Source organism: Sphaerodactylus townsendi, linkage group LG05 (genome assembly GCF_021028975.2).
Source record: "Sphaerodactylus townsendi isolate TG3544 linkage group LG05, MPM_Stown_v2.3, whole genome shotgun sequence".
NCBI classification, from domain to species: Eukaryota; Metazoa; Chordata; class Lepidosauria; order Squamata; family Sphaerodactylidae; genus Sphaerodactylus; species Sphaerodactylus townsendi.
Genome location: NC_059429.1, coordinates 100,151,888 through 100,170,259, shown reverse-complemented (window position 1 = coordinate 100,170,259; position 18,372 = coordinate 100,151,888). Strand labels below are relative to the sequence as shown.

Sequence of the window (18,372 nt, the reverse complement as noted above, 5' to 3'; positions counted from 1 at the left end):
ATATTTTTTTCTTTAACTTTGGTCAGTTCTTCAAAACAAGGAGTTCCATAACCAGTGTGATGTAGTGGGCCTAAGATGCCCAGATTTGAACCCCTGCTTTGCCTTGGAAGTTTGCTTGGTGACCTTGGACAGTCGCGCTTTGAAGTGTAACCTACTTCAAATGGTGGTGATTAGGGTAAACTGTGAGTGAGCTGCTTTTGCTCTCCAGTAGGGATAAAAATAGCATATATATATCTAAATAATATCTAAATTAAATATCTAAATAATATCTAAATAAGATAATTATGCACTGCATCTCAACACTGCTCTGACAGCTGACAAGAACTTGGTTTAATGAATCAGTTGAATTGGCACCCCAGTTAGGATCCATTCCTCTGGCAAAAACCACACCAAAGATTACAACTATCTATGTGAAGACTTGCTACACTGTACTTCTTATTAAAGACACACTTTTTAAAAAGAACCTGGCTTTATGCTCTTTGGTTCCATTTTGTTTTCCTCAAATGGCTCTTTATAATTCTTGAAAGGTTTGTAGGTTGTGGTTCAGGATGCAGCTGTGTGGTAATCTGTAGGTGGAGTTAGCAATTTGGCAAAGATGAGTGAACAGACTTGGAAGAAAATCTTGCAGAATGATTGAGTATCTATTGAAGTTCCCTGGACTGGAAAGACTGAAGAGAGTGATGGTTTAACCTCTGCCCATCTCTCTCCCTCTCCCAGCTTCCTTCCTAATGTCAGCAACAGGGCTTTAGACTTACAGCACCTCTGTTAAGCCCAATGGGGACTTCTTGATGGTGGGGAGACTTTTTTGCTTTGCAAGCATCCCCATGTGCCACGAGGCCCCATGGGAGTGGTGGTGTGACTGCAGCAGTGTGACTGCAGCCAGCTGCCTGGCCTCTTGGATGGAGCTCCTCACCTGCAGTTAGATTACACTGGCTGGTATCAGTGTGTACTGGATTTGGGAAACATTTTGGTACAACAACAGGTTCCTTTGTGGAGTTACTATTGGAGCTAGAATGGCTTTGAATTCTTAATTTAATTGGAGAATGCACAATGGCTGCTAACATTGTACAGTTCTCTTTGAGTTCTGGAATGCTTCATTTTTAAAGGTTTGTTTTGCAGCAAGCGTAATGGCATTGTTCTTCATGTAAAACCAGTATAGCTAGCATGGGAATTATTTTATATTAAAATTGTTTTTCCTTGGTTAAACTTGCTCATTTGACCTTACCGTTCATGTTCCATGCACACTTCTTCACAGTACATTGGGAGTATAGCAACTTTATCTCCTTCAGCAGATGGTAGATTAAATCGTCTCCAGGGTTTCACTGCAGATGGGCAGATGGTGTCTGTGACCTACACAGCTAGAGCCATGGGTGTATTAATATAGTTTGTGCCTCTGCTTCAAGCATTTAATGTTCGATCTTTTAGCAGTGCTTCATGTGTGTTTGCTTGTCATGTAATTAAGTATGACCTCAGCTCTGACTTCTCATGCTCCCAATGCTTGATCATTGAAGAGGTCACTTCCAGTATTAAAAATGAAAGCTGAAAAATTCACTTAATCAGGCTTATTTTATGTAGGAGCTTCTTCTTGCAGAGCTGGATTTGAGTCCAATATCACCTGAAAGGCCAAAAAGATTTTCAGGATATAAACCTTTAAGCTTTGACTGTCAGCCTTGTTGGTTTCTGAAAATCTTGTTCATTTCTGAGGTGCTACTGGATTTCTGTCTGGCTCTTCTACTGCAGACCAACTTGGCTGCCCTTTGAAATTGATTCTTGCAGTGAATTAAAGCAAGTGTTGCATCTTGCAAGTTGGATTTTGCATTTTCTGCTGTGACTCCTGGAAAATTGGTGCTTTGTTTGGGAGACACTGATGGACACGATTTCACACACAAGAGTGTGTAGTTGCTGTAGTGAGAAGGAGAAGAGTGAGCAAATTTGCCCACAGTCCCTTTTTTCCGCAGCAGATGATGCTTGGCAAAGCCTTTGTTAACTTAGGAAAGAAAGACACACAAACCCTTCAAAGTGATGGTTTTTTGTTGGTCATTTGGTACTGCTTGAGGACAGGAACCGTTCATAGGACCAACCCCTGGATTCTGATATTTTGCACAAAGCAGGATTGGTAAAAGCCCAGCTTCCTACAGATTTGGTCTTTCTGCTTAAGATACTTAGACATCATCACATTTTCAGATATTTGAACTATCTCCTGAAGATTGCACCAATACCTGCTCTAGAAAACCCTAAATCTAGAACCGTGTTGCCAAGGGAAAAAGAAAGGATATTCTTGAGACTGAGGGCAAATGCCTACATGGATCTATTAATTTATGGGACTTTAGGAGATAAACCTCTCTAGATCAGATGTTCATATTTCATCAGTTTGGGACTTGTAGCATTTTGGCAATTGATTTTAAGTAAAGCTTTTTCCCTGTTGGTCTTCTGTTGTGTTCCATTGTGGATTTGGAACAGTGGAAACTACATGCACTAATGAGAAGGATGGATACATTTAAACACTGGTTTAGAATTTTTAAGGCATTTGATTGAAATCCTAATCCACTGAAATGCTTATCTTCTTCAATGCATACTTGCAGTAATAAATGGCATCACAAAACATATAGAATTATACTAGAAGAATTACTGCAAGGCCAGGTTTCCTACTTCTATTGTAAGAATTCTTCATATGGGTGCACTCTTGACAGTGACACTCTGAGGGCACAGGATACCATTACAATTAACATAGGCATGAAGCTTTGTATAGCCACCATTTGTAAAATGGACCGAATAACACCAGTTCCTTCTTTGGAGACAGTCTCTTTTGCATCTGCTATGTCTTCTATTTGTTAATGACATTTTGGAAACATGAGAGGAGAAGGGGGAAGGGAATTGTTGTCACAACTAGTCTGTTGCTGTGTGGAAAATGTGATTTTGCAGCAAAAATATCAGCTCCTAGGCCAGCAGGAAGGGAATCTGTGTAATAATAACATCTTTTACCTCAGTTAAGTTTGTACAATGTAATCAGAGTGACATCTGTAAATGCTGATAACAAATTCACACTTCTAATTTTAGAACCCTGGTCAAATGTGTGAATGGGGGCTGGGAAGAGTGTGTTTCCAAACTACTGCAGTTTTCTTGTATTCTCCCCAACTAATTAGTGGATACAGGACACATTGGCTATATATTTCTTTCCTTTTGCTCGCAACTGTAGTAGTTGGTAATAGTAGGAGAGACAGTCCTGCCTCTTATTAGTCAAGGTGAATGAGGTTTATGCTTTTTCCCCTGCCCCCAACCAGGTGCAATTGTTCTCTCCTAGAATAGCTGGGAGAGGAAGGATGCTTGGTACTTGAAAAAAAAATACAGGAGACCACAAGGTCAGTACCTTGCCACTGTTCCTGGTTGTGACAGTTCCTGTTTATGGATATTATTGCCTTGGGAAACTAAACCTTGATCTCTGGATTTCCTCCTTCAGAATACTTGGCCTTTAGTGAACTAAAAATGGGATGAAATTGAGACTGTATCGATGGCAGAATGAGTGGATCTTAAACTAAATGAGTGAAGCTGTTCAATCTGTGTTGGTGACTTGCAACTGGTAGTTACTTTTGTCCGCTAGAAGATAGGTTTTACGGGGTCCATATATTCACTGTTGACCTTGGGGGCACAATTCAATACACTGGTTATTCCAGTTTTCACATTTTTTAACCTTGCCTTGCATCCAGGACAAATACATGTTATTCTTCCTTCCTCTAAAAGCAGGTTAGCCTGAGAAATGTGACTGGCTCAAAGTCATCAAATGAGCTTCATAGGTGAATTGGGATTTAAACCTGGGTCTTCCAAGTCCTAATATAATGACCTAAACTACATTGGTATATGTTCGCCATCAGGTTCTACATGGTTCCAAGTCAGGCTACTTGAAGACCCACCTTCTCCAGTATATGTGTCTCTCCAGTGGTCATGGTCTTCTGAGATTCTGTTCTGTGTGCCTCCACCGTTGGAGGATCGGTGGGTGACCATGAGAGACAAAACTTTGTCAGAAGTCACACCCAAACCTTGGAACTCTCTCCCCATAGAAGCTAACCTGACATTAAATCAGCAATCTTTTTAGGAAACATTTTCATTCTTCTCTCAAACTACCCTCTGATTTTACTTTTATTAACTGCCTGTTTATATGTCAGTGCTTTAGCAACCTTTTCCCTTATTGAGTATTATTAGTCACCTTGGTTTTATATTACTGCTGGTTTTAAGGACTTGCACTCAACATAATAACAGGGGCAGGGGATAAAGATGTTAGTAGACTCAAACCAGGTAAATACCTATTTTAATTTTTTATTTCCACATTGTTGTTGCGGTTCTCATTTCTAGTGAACTTCAGTTTTTATTTACATGGAGAAGCAGGTTGCAAATTTCTAATTTCTTTACTCAAATAAAAGAGAGCCTATATTTTGAAAGTCTTTCAGTTTGGAGGATTTTACTCGGGCTCTATTGTTAACATTATTACTACTATCCATTGGGCATATTCTTTAGTTTCACAACTTTTGTTTATATGACCACTGTTATTCTGTCAAATTATGTGGCAGGACATGTAGTTTCTGTATGCATGTTTAAAAAACCCTACAATGATTTATCAGCTCATGGTCCATTAGCTTTTGCTAATTAAAATGTTGTGTTGCTTTCTTACAGCAGTGTGCTAGACATATACTACTATGAATACTAATGCTGGGGTATGGGACATCAAGGAGGGGAGGGTTTGGCCATGTGCTTTCCTTGTAGACCTTCAGGGGGCATCTAGTTGGCTGTTGTGTGAAATAGGACTCTAGACTAGATGGACCATTTCTTTCATCTAGTATGGACGCTTTTAGCCGTGTTCTTAAGAATGGCAAGATGAAAACATACCTGTTCTTTAGGGATGTGGTTGTCCACCGTTGGCTCCATTTCTCTCCATCGCTTTGAGGTCATGGAAGGAGTTAGACTAGATGACCATCTCATTAATGAGGTTGCTTTCATTAGACTCTAAGGCAGAGGAAATTCAGAGTTGTGCATAGCCTGAAAAGGCACACTTCTGCTGTGTCTTATCTCTCAAGAGGCAAGTGTGCAACCCAGTATTAGTGACTGGCTATTCAAACATATGGCTTGAGCATTTACTGCTTGAAGCTGACTTGTAGGCAGTTTCTGCTTGACCTAGGTGAATGGTGAACATTAAATCTTTCCTATATGGCTGGGAATGATGGCCCTGAAGTTGGTACCTCCTTTTTTTTTCAACTGCAAGTGACTAGAAGACATTGGCTTTGATCCACTGGACACTTCTACTTTTGCAAGGAATTTCAATGAGTGGATGACTTCACCTCTCCCACAATTCTAATTGTACATTAGAACAGCAGTGGCATAGTGAGTGGCACAGCAGAGAGGAGTAGCAGCAGAAGAGACTTTCAGTGGCACAGCAGAGAGGAGTAGCAGCAGAAGAGACTTGGCCAGGAAGAGCAGAGTGACCTGCTGGTGTTCATTTTGGAGGGCTTTTCTCAAAGCCACAGCTTTTAAAACAGTGTATTTTAACAGGGGTTATCTCTTTTTCTCCTTGTAAGGCTGCTGAATCTGGAAGGTGGGGCTTAACAGGGGTTAACAGAGTTCATCTCTTGTTCCTCTTTGTCCTGAGAGGTGGGGCTTTTGTCCTAGAGGTGGGCTTTGAGTTCAGTCCTTCTGGAACCAGCAGAGAGGGAGAAAGCAGCAGAAGAGACTTTGGCCAGAAGAGCAGAGTTGACCTGCATGGTGTTCATTTTGGAGGGCTTTCTCAAAGCCACAGCTTTAAAACAGTGTATTTCTGAACAGGCGTTACCCTCTTTTTCTCGCTTGTAAGGCTGCTGAATCTGGAAGGTGGGCTTAACAGGTTAACAGGAGTTCATCTCTTGTTCCGGTCTTTGTCCCGAGAGGTGGGGCTTTGAGTTCAGTCTCTGAAACCATTTTAATCTTTAATTTTTTTGTTTTTTAAATTAATTGGCTAGGACATATTTGACAGATAGTATCGTGCAGATAGCTCCAGGGCGGCAGTGACTAAAAGCTTAATTGACATTTAAATATCTAAAACAAACTCAGATAATGAAGGCAGAAAAGCCAGCAGGGGGATGGGGGCTTTCCAGTGCTTTCACTGAGTGTCACATGTATGACTATCTGCCACCAGGACAGAAGTCGTGGGCGTGCCCTCGCTGCATCGAGCTCCTGGCACCTCAAGGAACGCGGTAGGCGTTCTCTTGCAGCCAAGGTGCCAGACCTGGAGGTGCTGAAGGAGGCATAGACGGTGACAGACGAGGCTTTCAGGGACCTAACAGCCGGGTCCTACTCCCAAGGTGACATCTCTTCACATGTCCTGGGGAATGCAGGCCTTGGGGATGGAGAGGGTGCCAGTCTGGAGGGTGGGGGAAGATGCTCCCCAGAGGGGATCCCTTCCTTAACTGGTGATCAGCTATCCTCGCGCACTGAGGCTACCCCGCGGGGTTGTGGGGGCCTCCTCAGTGGGTGATTCGGATCAGCTAGAAATGTAGAGAGGTGGGCTTGTGAGAGGCTTGATGACCGCGATGGTGACTGGGTTCGCCTGGTTGCGAAGGTTGCGGATGTCACGCTTCGCCTAGATAGGCTTTTGTGACAGTGCTGGGGTGGAGTCAGCAGTTGTGGTCCACATTGGCACCAAATCTATTGGGAAATGTAGCCGGGAGGTTCTGGAAGCTAAATTTAGGCTGCTAGGAAACAGGTTGAAGTCCAGGACCTCCTGCTGCGGCATTTCCAGAAATGCTACTCACCTAATGCCGCTAGGGCGAAGCTAGGCAAGTGGAGATAATGGGTCCAAATGCGCGGATGAGAAGGTATGTATGGCAGAGGGTTTCAGATTTGTCAGGAACTGGGGAACCTTAATGGGACTGCAGGCCTGTACAAACGGGACGGGCTTCATCTTAACCAAAGAGGAACTAGGTTGCTACGCTCAACACTAAAAAAGCTGGCAGAACAGCTTTTAAACTGATCACTGGGGGAAAGCCGACAGGAGCTGAGGTGACTTCGGTTCCTCGAATACAGTATCTATGGGGATGCAGATGAGAGGGAGGTTTTTCTAAATCAACCACATACAAGCAAGGAACATAGCAATGTGCATGTGGCTGCTGGGATAGTGTCTACAAAAGACTTGAGGGTAAAGCACATAAATCCCAGGTTAAGGACAGAGACAGGTGCATACAGGTGTCTCTATGCTAATAGTAGTAGCTATCTGACCTAAAATGGGGGAGCTTAGAGTACATGAGTTTTGAAGGAGGACTTTCTTGATATAGTGGGCATTACAGAGACATGGTGGAATGAGGAGAACCAGTGGGATGTTGTTATACCAGGCTACAGGCTCTATAGGAAGGATAGGACAGGGGCGCATTGGGGGTGGAGTTGTTCTTTACATCAAAGAGAGCATAGTATCACATAAAATAGACAATGTATAGAGCTTGTTCCCCTACAGAATCACTGTGGATATCAATACCAGGTGTGAAGGACAGTTTAATATTAGGGATATATTATCGTCCCCCTGACCCTCAAAGTGCACAAGAGGACTCTGAGATGGAAAAAGAAATTAGAGAGGCTACCAAAAACAACAAAAAAATGTAGTGGTAATGGGTGATTTTAATCATCCCCATATAAACTGGAAAAATGCATGTTCAGGCTCATAGTAAGGAGAGAGCATTCCTGGATATGCTAAATGACTGTGAAGCGGAGCAGATGGTTGTGGAACCAACCAGGGGAGAGGTGATCCTAGATCTAATTCTATATGTGGGACCCAGGACCTGGTGCAGGAAGTCAGTGTTGTTGAGTCGATAGGGAATAGCCAATTACAATGCTAAGCCAGATTCAGTGTGCATTCTCAGCATGCTTAACAAGTGGCAACTACTAATGTAGTTACATTCGCCTTCAGAAGGGGAAATTTCTCAAAGATGAGGGGGATAGTGCGCAGGAAGCTGAAAGGAAAAAATCAAGAGAGTCAAAACTGTCCAAGATGCTTGGAGGATATTTAAAAATACAGTAATAAAAGCTCAGCTGGAATGTGTTCCACTGGCTAGGAAAGGCAGTACCCAGTCCAAAAGAAAGCCACCATGGTTAACAAGGGAGGTTGAGGAAATTATCAGAAAAAAGAAAATGTCTTTTAGAAAATGGAAGTCCAGTTTGGCTGATGAAGAATATGTGAGGCAACACAAATGGTGGCAAAAGAGAAGGGGTTAGCTGTAAGGGAGGCAAAAAAGGATTATGAGGAACGCATGGCCATGTAACATCAAGACCAGCAACAAACAGTTCCTCAAGCACATCAAAAGCAGGAAGGGAGCAAGGAAACCTGCAGGCCCGCTTTGATGACAAAGGAATAAAGGGTGTGCTAAAAGATGGCAGGGAGATTGCAGAGAAGCTGAATGAATTCTTTGCATCTGTCTTCACTCCAAGAGGAGGTGAGGGAGGAACATTCCTGCACCTGAACCAAGCTTCTTAGGAGGCTTAATCCGAGGAACTAGCGAAGATGGTGATAGACAAGGAAGAAGTTCTGGCAGCCATTGATAAACTAAATGTTACCAAATCCCCTGGCCCAGATTGCATTCACCCAAGAGTTCTTAAAGAGCTCAAGCATGAAATTGCTGATGTTCTCACATTAATATGCAACTCATCCCTGAAATCAGGGCTCCATCCCTAAAGACTGGAAGATGGCCAATGTCACACCAATCTTTAAGAAAGGGTCTAGGGGGGACCCAGGAAATTACAGGCCAGTCAGTTTGACATCTGTTCCTGGTAAATTAGGTAGAATCTATCATTAAAGATAAAATTATAAAACATGTAGAAAAGCAAGACCTGCTGAGAAAGAGTCAGCATGGCTTTTGCAGAGGCAAATCCTGTCTTACAAACTTACTAGAGTTCTTTGAGGGTGTAAACAAGCATGTGGACAGGGGTGAACCGGTGGACATTGTCTACTTGGATTTCCAAAAGGCTTTTGACAAAGTTCCTCACCAGAGACTGTTGAGAAAACTCAGCAATGAAGGAATAAGAGGGGAAGTCCTCCTATGGATTAAAAACTGGTTGAGAAACAGGAAACAAAGAGTGGGTGTAAATGGGAAGTTCTCACAATGGAGAGATGTCGGGAGTGGTGTCCCCCCCATGATCCGCTTTGGGACCAGGGTACTCTTTTAACCTATTCATAAATGACCTGGAAGTAGGGGTTGGTAGCGTGGTGGCCAAGTTTGCAGATGATACCAAATTATGTAGGGTGGTGAGAACCACAAAGGATTGCAAAGAGCTCCAAGCGGACCTTGATAAATTAGGTGAGTGGGCTCAGAAATGGCAAATGCAGTTCAATGTAGCAAAATGTAAAGTGATGCACATAGGGGCAAACAATCCAAACTTCACATACACACTACAGGGGTCAGTGCTAACAGTCACAGACCAGGAAAGGGATTTGGGCGTCTTAGTTGATAGTTCCATGGGAATGTCAACTCAATGCATGGCAGTCTGTGAAAAAAGGCAAACTCTATGCTGGGGATCATTAGAAAGGGAATTGATAATAAAACTGCAAAAGATTGTCATGCCCTTATATAAAGCAGTGGTGCCACCGCGACTTGAGCAAGTACTGTGTTCAGTTCTTGGTCAAACCGTGATCTCAAAAAAAAGGATATTGAGGAGATAGAAAAAAGTGCAGAGAAGGGCAACAAGGATGATTGGAGGGACTGGAGCACCTTCCCTATGAGGAGAGGCTACAGCGTTTGGGACTCTTTAGTTTGGAGAGGAGGCGGCGAGGGGGGATATGATTGAAGTCTACAAAATTATGCATGGGGTAGAAAATGTTGACAGAGAGAAATTTTTCTCTCTTTCTCACAATATCTAGAACTCAGGGGTGGGCATTCATTGAAAATGCTGGGGAAGAATTAGGACTAATAAAAGGAAACACTTCTTCCAACGCTAACGTGTGATTGGTGTTTTGGAATATGCTGCCACAGGAGGTGGTGATGGCCACTAACCTGGATAGCTTTAAAAGGGGCTTGGACAGATTTATGGAGGAGAAGTCGATTTATGGCTACCACTCTTGATCCTCTTTGATCTGAGATTGCAAATGCCTTAACAGACCAGGTGCTCAGGAGCAACAGCCGCAGAAGGCCATTGCGTTCACATCCTACATGTGAGCTCCCAAAGGCACCTGGTGGGCCACTGCGAGTAGCAGAGAGCTGGACTAGATGGACTTTGGTCTGATCCAGCTGGCTTGTTCTTATGTTCTTATGTTCTTATGTTCTTAGTGGTTAAGAGCAGGTGTACTCTAATCTGGAGGAACCGGGTTTGATTCTCCGCTCTGCCGCCTGAGCTGTGGAGGCTTATCTGGGGAATTCAGATTATCCTGTACACTCCAACACATGCCAGCTGGGTGACCTTGGGCTAATCATAGTTCTTTGGAGCTCTCTCAGCCCCACCCACCTCACAGGGTGCTTGTTGTGAAGGGGGAAGGGAAAGGAGTTTGTAAGCCCCTTTGAGTCTCTTACAGGAGAGAAAGGGGGGATATAAATCTAACTCTTCTTCTTCTTCTACATAAGCTGCTGGGTTCCACTGTCAGTGCTATACTATGCAATCAAACAAAGTGCCATAGCTGTACTCAGAAATGACACAAGCTGTCTCTAGGCTAATTATATTTCTGCCTGGTTGTTTTTAAATCCATGTTTTATTCCACTAAGGAGGCCAGTGTTGAAGAAGTAATTAACTTCTCAGGTGAAATGTACTGATTGCCATCTTCAGGTTTTTCAATACTGTGTATAGGAGACTGGTGAATTCTTCACATTGTCCTTCAGTGTGATCCTGAAAATAGATTTAAGGGACAGCAAGGGCCTGAATAAAGGTACCCTGAGAAGCAGAAACGTGTGCTGGTGTAATTGCTGATCGAGCGCTATCCTGAGGTGCTTGCTGGAATGTTGAGGTCATTTTTAAAGTTCTAGCTAGTGCTTGAGTTTCACAAAGCTTCACTGTTAATTTACACCTTGATCTATATTTACAGAATGCCATAGCAACCATCGCCTGCATGCCTAGACTGTTTTTCTATTAATACTTCTGTTCTGTGTGGGTATGAATAATTTAGTTCAGTGTGCTAGTTTGAGTCTGAACAACTGGTATCCCACCTGAGCCTTCTTTCAGTCACAACTTTATGGCAGAGAAACAGCGGTGATGCAAACAGGGTTTTCACAAAACATTTAAGCCAAGTGGGGAACATCAGTCTAAGGAAAACCTGATACTGTAGAAGACTAAAGCTGTGTACTGTATAGAAAACTAACGGTGGTGGCCCCTGCTCATGGTGGTGGCCCCTGCTCATGGTGGTGGCCCTTCTCATAATTATATGGCTGTCATATGGAGGCCATTAGAAATGGGTGTGGTGGGTTTTCCGGGCTGTGTGGCTGTGGTCTGGTAGATCTTGTTCCTAACGTTTTGCCACACAGCCCGGGAAATCCACCACAACCAGTTGAATCTGACTGTGAAATCCTTCGACAAGCCATTAGAAATGTTTCCATTCAGAAGCCTTAGCAGCTGAGAAGCAGCTGTGCATGGGGATAGGCTAGATGGCATGGAGAATGTTCATGAGATAGATGTTCAGTTTTGCCTCATTTGAGTACCATGGAGCTGTAGCCGTGTACAAGTGTATCTGGTAGCTTCCATATGTTGGTTGGAAGAGGACAAGGACAGGTCTAAGAGCCATTAAAGGAAAAGGCCAAGGTTAAAATAAGGAAAGGTTAATAAATGGTAGAAATTAACTTTGGTAACACAGTGTAGTTATGTATGCTGTGCTGGCAGCTGCAGCCAGAGCAACATTTTTTAAAAACTCTTCAAAATTCAATCCAAACCCTTGCTGAGCAAAAGATCTACCCATCCCCACCCACTTCCTAAAACACTTAGCAGACATCAGAAAAGGTGTCAGTTGGTACCCTGGCACCCACAGATGCCATATTGGGGACCCCTGTTCTGTTTCATACTAACAGTCTATTAAAGCACAGATCAGCATACAGTTTGCAAAGCCTTTCCTGGATAAACATGGGTAGAGCTTTTGCCCAGCAAGGGTTCTGATTGAATTTTGGAGAGTTGATTGGTTGTACAGATTTTTAAAAAATATTGTTTTGGCTGCAGCTGCCCACACAGCATACGTAACTACACTGTGTTACCAAAGTTAATCTGTGGCAATCATTTCATGGTTGGCTCCCTCCTTTGTCAGCCGTTTTGTTGCTGTGCCCACCACACTGTGTCTGAATTCCAAATGTGCTTGCAGCAGTGGCATACTGGGCCTAAATGGTGCCTGGGGGCATGATTGGCTCCCTTCCCCCACTCACTTGGCTTCCTGCACCCCCCCGCGCCCCCACTTATGGGAGCCAGCAGGGAGGGTAAGGCTTGGGGATGGCTTAGACGGCTGCCGCGGCAGCAAACCAGCTCTGGGCTGGCCTGCCACTGTGGTACCTGCCTGGGCCGCCCACCACCAAGCCCCTACCCCTGGCCTCCCTGCAGCCCAACTCCTGCCCTTCCCAGGGCCTGGGGAGGGCAGGAGTCGACCTGCAGGGAAGCCAGGGATAGGGCTCTGCAGCGGGCAGCTTGGGGCGGACGCCACTGTGGTAGGCCGGCTTCTGCCCTCCCGAGTCTCCGGGTGGGGCGGGAGCTGTCTGTGGCTGCAGCAAACAACTCAGCCGGCAAGTGGTTCACCAGCACAGGGGGAGACACTGGGCACTGACCAGGTCGCAGCACCTCTCAAAAGGCTATGTGCATTCACCCGGCTGGCACCTGGCTCCCCCCACGTGACGTAACGGCGTGCGCCCCAAGCTGGTGGTATGCCACTGGTTCGCAGGCTCAAATAAGTTTTGGATCTTTGACATAGAACAGTTCCCAAGGATATTTTCTGGGATCTAATCTGTAGTATTTCATGTTATAAATATATGTAACCTAGCTTATGAATTTGGTCAGCAAAACTTTGTGTGGCATGATCCCAATAAGACCCTTCATTCCCTGAAGGCAAACAAAATGATGAATAGATTGTAAAATCTGGCATCTTTCACTTTCTATATAGTTGCATTGTGTTATCAAGTGGTACTGTATAAGTGAGATTGTTGCATTATGGGCACATCCCCTTGCTCTGGAGCCAAAGACTCCCATGGACTATTTCTGCCTGGTTTTTCTCGCTTTCAGCCTAGAAACAATTTGTATGCTTGAGGCCCACTGAAATCAATTGGACTTGGAGTGTTCCCAGTAAGACTTATTTTTCTTGCACTGTTGTCTTTGCAAGGTAGAAAGATTCTCCTTTGTGAACTGACATACCAAAGGGAAGTCCTCTAAGTATCTAAGTCAGGGCTATTTTTGTGACACTATTTTTATATCATTTTTTTCTGAAAGAGGGAGGGGCAACCCTTGCTGCCTCTCACCACCTAACTGCATCTGCATTGGCACTGCTTTGCCCTATAATTACTGGCTTCTTCCTGGCAAGCCTTCAATAGGCTCTGAATTGGCATGAACTTTTGGATCTCTTCCAGTACCTACTCTCTGGCTTCTGGGATACCCACCCATAAAGTCTCTAATTTCTGCTTCGTTGAAAAAAAGTCAACATATCTTCAAGTTTTTCTCTGCAGTCTTGTGAGCTAGAAGCTTCTTTAAAAATAGAAGCCAAGATTCTAAGAACTGTACATAAAGCTGCTGGACTCCACAGTCAATGCTACGCTGTTGCAATCAAGCAAATTTCCATAGCTCTATTCATACATTACAAAAGTTGTCCATGTATTGCGCTATACCTCTAAAGAAGCTAAATGAGTTTAAGGTCACATATTTGATAGTGCACAACAGAAATAGTCACATGGGCCATAAACAAGGAAATCTGATGAAACTTCAGTGCAGAGAGGTTTGTAACCTAAAACTCTTGCTTGTTTCCTGGCTTGGTGCTGTTTAACTAAAAAAACATTCATATTATTCCTGTGAAAAAAGATAGCTTTTGAATCCCATCTTTGTTTGTCTCATCTTTGTTCATCTCAAGCCTTAAAGTTGATTTATTTTAATAAATCAGAACTAGTAATCTTTCAATAACGTATATGTATTCAGAACTAGAGGGACCAGAGTTGATTTTCTGCTTAGGGCAATCTGATAAACATTTAAAATTGATCTCCTTTGCTTTCAGACCCTGCTGTGGAGATGTGCTAATGCAGTCTGCATTGTGGATGTGAACTGTTTTCTCCCCCTTTACCCTACTGACACCACCAGCCACATCTTCAGTGTAAACAGAATAGTCATTTAGTGCAGACATCAGAGCTGCTTCTTGCTGGCCTCATGGCATGCCATCACCAGGTTATCTTGAGAAAGCAATTAGACTTCACACTGTGCTTGCCTAATGAGTATTCCAAGGCAGGGCTGCTGACTCCCAATAGAAAAACAGGCACCATACGTTAAAAGAGGGGCTGGTGCCATCTGCTGCTTACTTGCTATCCAAACCTTGACTTGCTTATCCATACTGATTCTTCCTTTTCTCTCAAACTAGGACAAGTTATATATAGTAAACCCCGGGGGGGGGGGGGGAGCTGCCCGTAACCAGCAGTCTTGGTCTACTTGTAGAAGCTGCATACTACCTGTTTGATTTTCCTCAACAAGCGATGGTTCGTAGGCTTTTTCCAAAAAGCAGTGTAAAACAGTGAACATGCAAATGGAGGGATTCTGAAAAAAGTAAGATAAAGAGTCTTTAGTGTTTGTGTGGACATTGTTGTAGCTATTTTGTGGAGTCAGTTTCTCAGTAACTTGAATGGATCCAGATTAGCTTACACTGCATGCCATGTGATCAACTTAAATACGGAGATGGCCGTGTGCGTCATCATGAGATGTACAATCTGCTGATATAATGGATGTACTTCTATACGTGGAATAACCAGCGACTCAGCAGAGCAGTGCGTCTCAAGGCCACATCAACCTTGTGAAGAAACATGCAGGAGACACCTGCTTGAGCCAAAGGAGTAAAGCAGATTGGATGACTGTGCAGAGATGCAATACTGAAGAGGGAGGAGAAAGGTGTTTTGGTAAACTGATGCCAAACCTGATCAGTGGAGAGGCAGAGAATGTGTGGACTTTTTGTGCTGAAAGCAAATGGCGATCACTGCTGGATTGGGGAACTAAAAAAGCCTCTTGGGGAGTTTGAAAAGCATTTCCTCTTCATTTCTTCCTTCCTGTTCAGAGACTGTAGAGTTGGGTGTTCTCTTTGGGATCCCTTCTTTTTAGCAATCCCTGTGGTACTCTTGTTATTTTTTTTTCCATTGGTTGGAAACAAGTTCTAAGGCATTTGCTGAGGCTTGTTGAAATATGCCTGATTTGGGTTGCTTGTCATTGCTGAAAATATGAAATATATACTTGATATTATCAGACTTTATTTTGTAGTAAGTTGCCTTGAGCTCTGCAGTGAATTGGAAAGATGTCTTGTAAATATTATTTTCTATTTATTCACATTTATTCCCCACCCTTAACCACTGCCTCAGAGTGGATAACAATAAAAACCAAACATCAGTAAAAATCCAACAACAGAAAAATCACAATAAAACCACATCCTAAAACCCCAAACACGATATAACATATTCTGCAACAAAAATGGAGGAGTATACAGCCATCTCAGGGGCCTCCTTTCTGGGGGGGAAAGTCATCCTGGGTGAAGAGGACAGTCTTTGCCAGGCTACCCTGAGTAGGCACCTTGCGAACCTCTCAAGGGAGGGCGTTCCACAGTGTAGGGGCCCTGTAGAGAAGGCCCTCCAGGCTGTCCCCACCCCCTTACTTTTGAAGGTAACAGGACAGCCAGGTGGACCTCCCCCTCTGATCTCAGCACCTGGGCAGGAATATATGGGTGAATGCATTCTCTCAGGTACCTAGAATCGAAGCCATATAAGACTTTATAGGTTAGCACCAGCACTTTGAATTGAGCCCAGTAGTACATTGGAAGCCAGTGCAGACTCCTCAGAATAGTGGTGATGTGATCCCGGTCCATAGTACCAGTCAGCAGACGAGCTGTCCCATTCTGCACCAGCTCAAGCTTCTGGACCATTCTCAAAGGCAGCCTCATGTATAGTATAATGATCCAATATGGTGATTACTAGAGCATGATAACTGTGGCCAGATTATCCTGGTCCAGGAAAAAGCAGAGCTGGCACACCAGCTGGAAGTGTTGATGGGCCCTCCTTGTTGTCGCTGCCACCTGGATTTCTAGACAGCACCCCATCCGTGATGACCTCAAGATCCTGCACCCTGTCTTTTTGGTGTAGAACCACCTCTTCCACCACCAGGTGTCCCTTAACTCCCCAGTCTTGGGAGCTTGGCATACAGAGCAAATCCATCTTTGATATATGTAATCACTGCTATCCATATCTATCTGTATTCCGCTTTGATATATGTAACCAATGCCATCTATGCATTCTTTCCTTGATCTGAGTTTTATGGCTTTGCTATGCTTGTTAGAGAAGTAGGTCTCCCCTGCCATGCCTGGCCATGGGAAAGAGTTATTGTTGTCATCTTGTCGTGGGTAGGTAGCTAGGTGGCTCCTTCTGACCTTGGTGCCAGGTACAATTGTAGTCTAAGCACCAGATGCTTTCTGTAGGAATTTGGGAGGGGGGACTTAGGGGGATATATGGGACTAACTTTGCCAGGTCCAATAGAACTGGCTTCTTCAAGCTGTACCTGATCTACCACTACAATAAAAGCTGCTGAGTAATATACCAGAGTCCGTTTATTGAGCAGAGATCCAGGGATCTAACAAGAGGTCACCTACCAGGACAACCAAGACTGTCCCTGCCACAAACCCCCATCTGAACTGCAACTGGCATAGATCTAGAAAATCAGTTTCTTCCAAGCATGTCTGCAGCTGTGCTGCCACCACCTGCTCCAGGATCTTCCCCAACAAGAGATATTGGCTACCAGACTATAGTTGTTGAGATCTTCTGGGTCCAAGGATTTCCTCTTCAGGAGGGGGGTGTACCACTGCCTCCTTCAATAAACTATCTGATTGAGTCTTACTGTTTCCTGCCTAGCTGTCTCCCAGAGGATTTTTTTAATCCACCTGTTGTGTTTTTCCTTCTGCAGGAGCATGACATTGAGACAGCTTTTGGCGTTGTTCATGTCACTCTGCGTGGGACACCAAAAGGGAACAGGCCCATCATCCTCACGTACCATGATATCGGCCTCAACCGTAAGTCCCCTTTGCTAGGTAATCAGACCTGTACATTTTTCTGGCCTTGTCTAGTATATGTGTTTTGCTGGCTTGGTTACATTCTTTCTGATGACATCATAGGCAAAATAGAGCCATTGGCTTCAACTTTTGAACCATTTGATAACTTGCTGTGGCCCAAACATGAATGTGATCGTTCAGCAGTGAGAAGCAGGTAGTAGAACAGAGTAGTATTTTCATACTTGAGCAATTTTGGGGTTTTCTCTTTCAGATAAATCCTGTTTCAATGCTTTCTTCAACTTTGAGGACATGCAGGAAATCACACACCACTTTTCTGTGTGTCATGTTGATGCACCAGGACAGCAGGAAGGGGCTGCCGCTTTCCCTTCAGGGTAAGTTTGGCGAGGGCGGTTCCATTCTGATGGGCGTGGCATTTAGCGTCGAGGTGATAGAGCTTGTTTCATAATGATATTTTGTCAGAGACTCCGTTCTTGCTTTTCCTTTGCTAGGCAGAACTCTCTAGCTTTGTGACAGTCCTGTCAAGAGCACTTGAAATGCCAAGGCTGTTAGAGAGGGTCTTTTTTCTTAGAGCTGCCTGTGCATTTCTGCAGTGACAAGTGAACACAGGGATGACCTGAGACATGAGGTGCAAATAGACATGGCAGTTCATTATATGAATCTTTTGTGATCCACTGTTGCCCCTTATCATATGCATTACAGCCCAGTCCACAAGCCCCCAGTGGCTGGGAGCAGTGCTGCTATCGCACTGCTGTGCCAGCTCCAGAGGGTTTTCATGAGGTGTGAGGAGGCAGCAGCAACGAAACAACCCCCAGTCACTGGAAAGCCCTCCATAGGGTTGAATGGGAATTACAAAAGAGTGGTGTAAGTCCAAGGCTCTGGCTGTGGCGTCCCTGGCTTGAAAACCCAGGTGGAAATTGACTACAGTCAGTTCCACCCCTGGGAATGCCCTGGCCTGCCCTCCCCCTTCACCGACATGCACTCAGGGTTCCTGGATGGCGGCATCCATGCCCTCTCCATGGGCAGGGATGCCCCTTATGTCAATAGAGGGGGCAAACTCACTGGTGCAACCGCATGCCATATCTGAGCTGGGATTCAACCCCCCCCCCCCCCCCGAGATTGGGCCAGTAGTCATTGCAAGTTTTCACAACCATTTTGCCAAGCTCCAGGATTTGTTTTTGTGTCATCAC

The 18,372-nt window shown here is 44.3% G+C and overlaps 1 protein-coding gene across 3 annotated transcripts in view; it reads left to right on the top strand.

Annotated features, from left to right (window-relative positions):
* The window catches only part of NDRG3 (NDRG family member 3), a 57,400-nt gene that overhangs the window by 26,989 nt on the left and 12,039 nt on the right, over positions 1–18,372 (top strand). For all 3 annotated transcript variants that reach the window (XM_048496909.1, XM_048496910.1, XM_048496908.1), the window contains exons 4-5: positions 17,080–17,185; positions 17,436–17,556. In XM_048496909.1, coding sequence (XP_048352866.1) covers positions 17,080–17,185; positions 17,436–17,556 — 227 coding nt within the window. The remainder of the gene's footprint in view (positions 1–17,079; positions 17,186–17,435; positions 17,557–18,372) is intronic.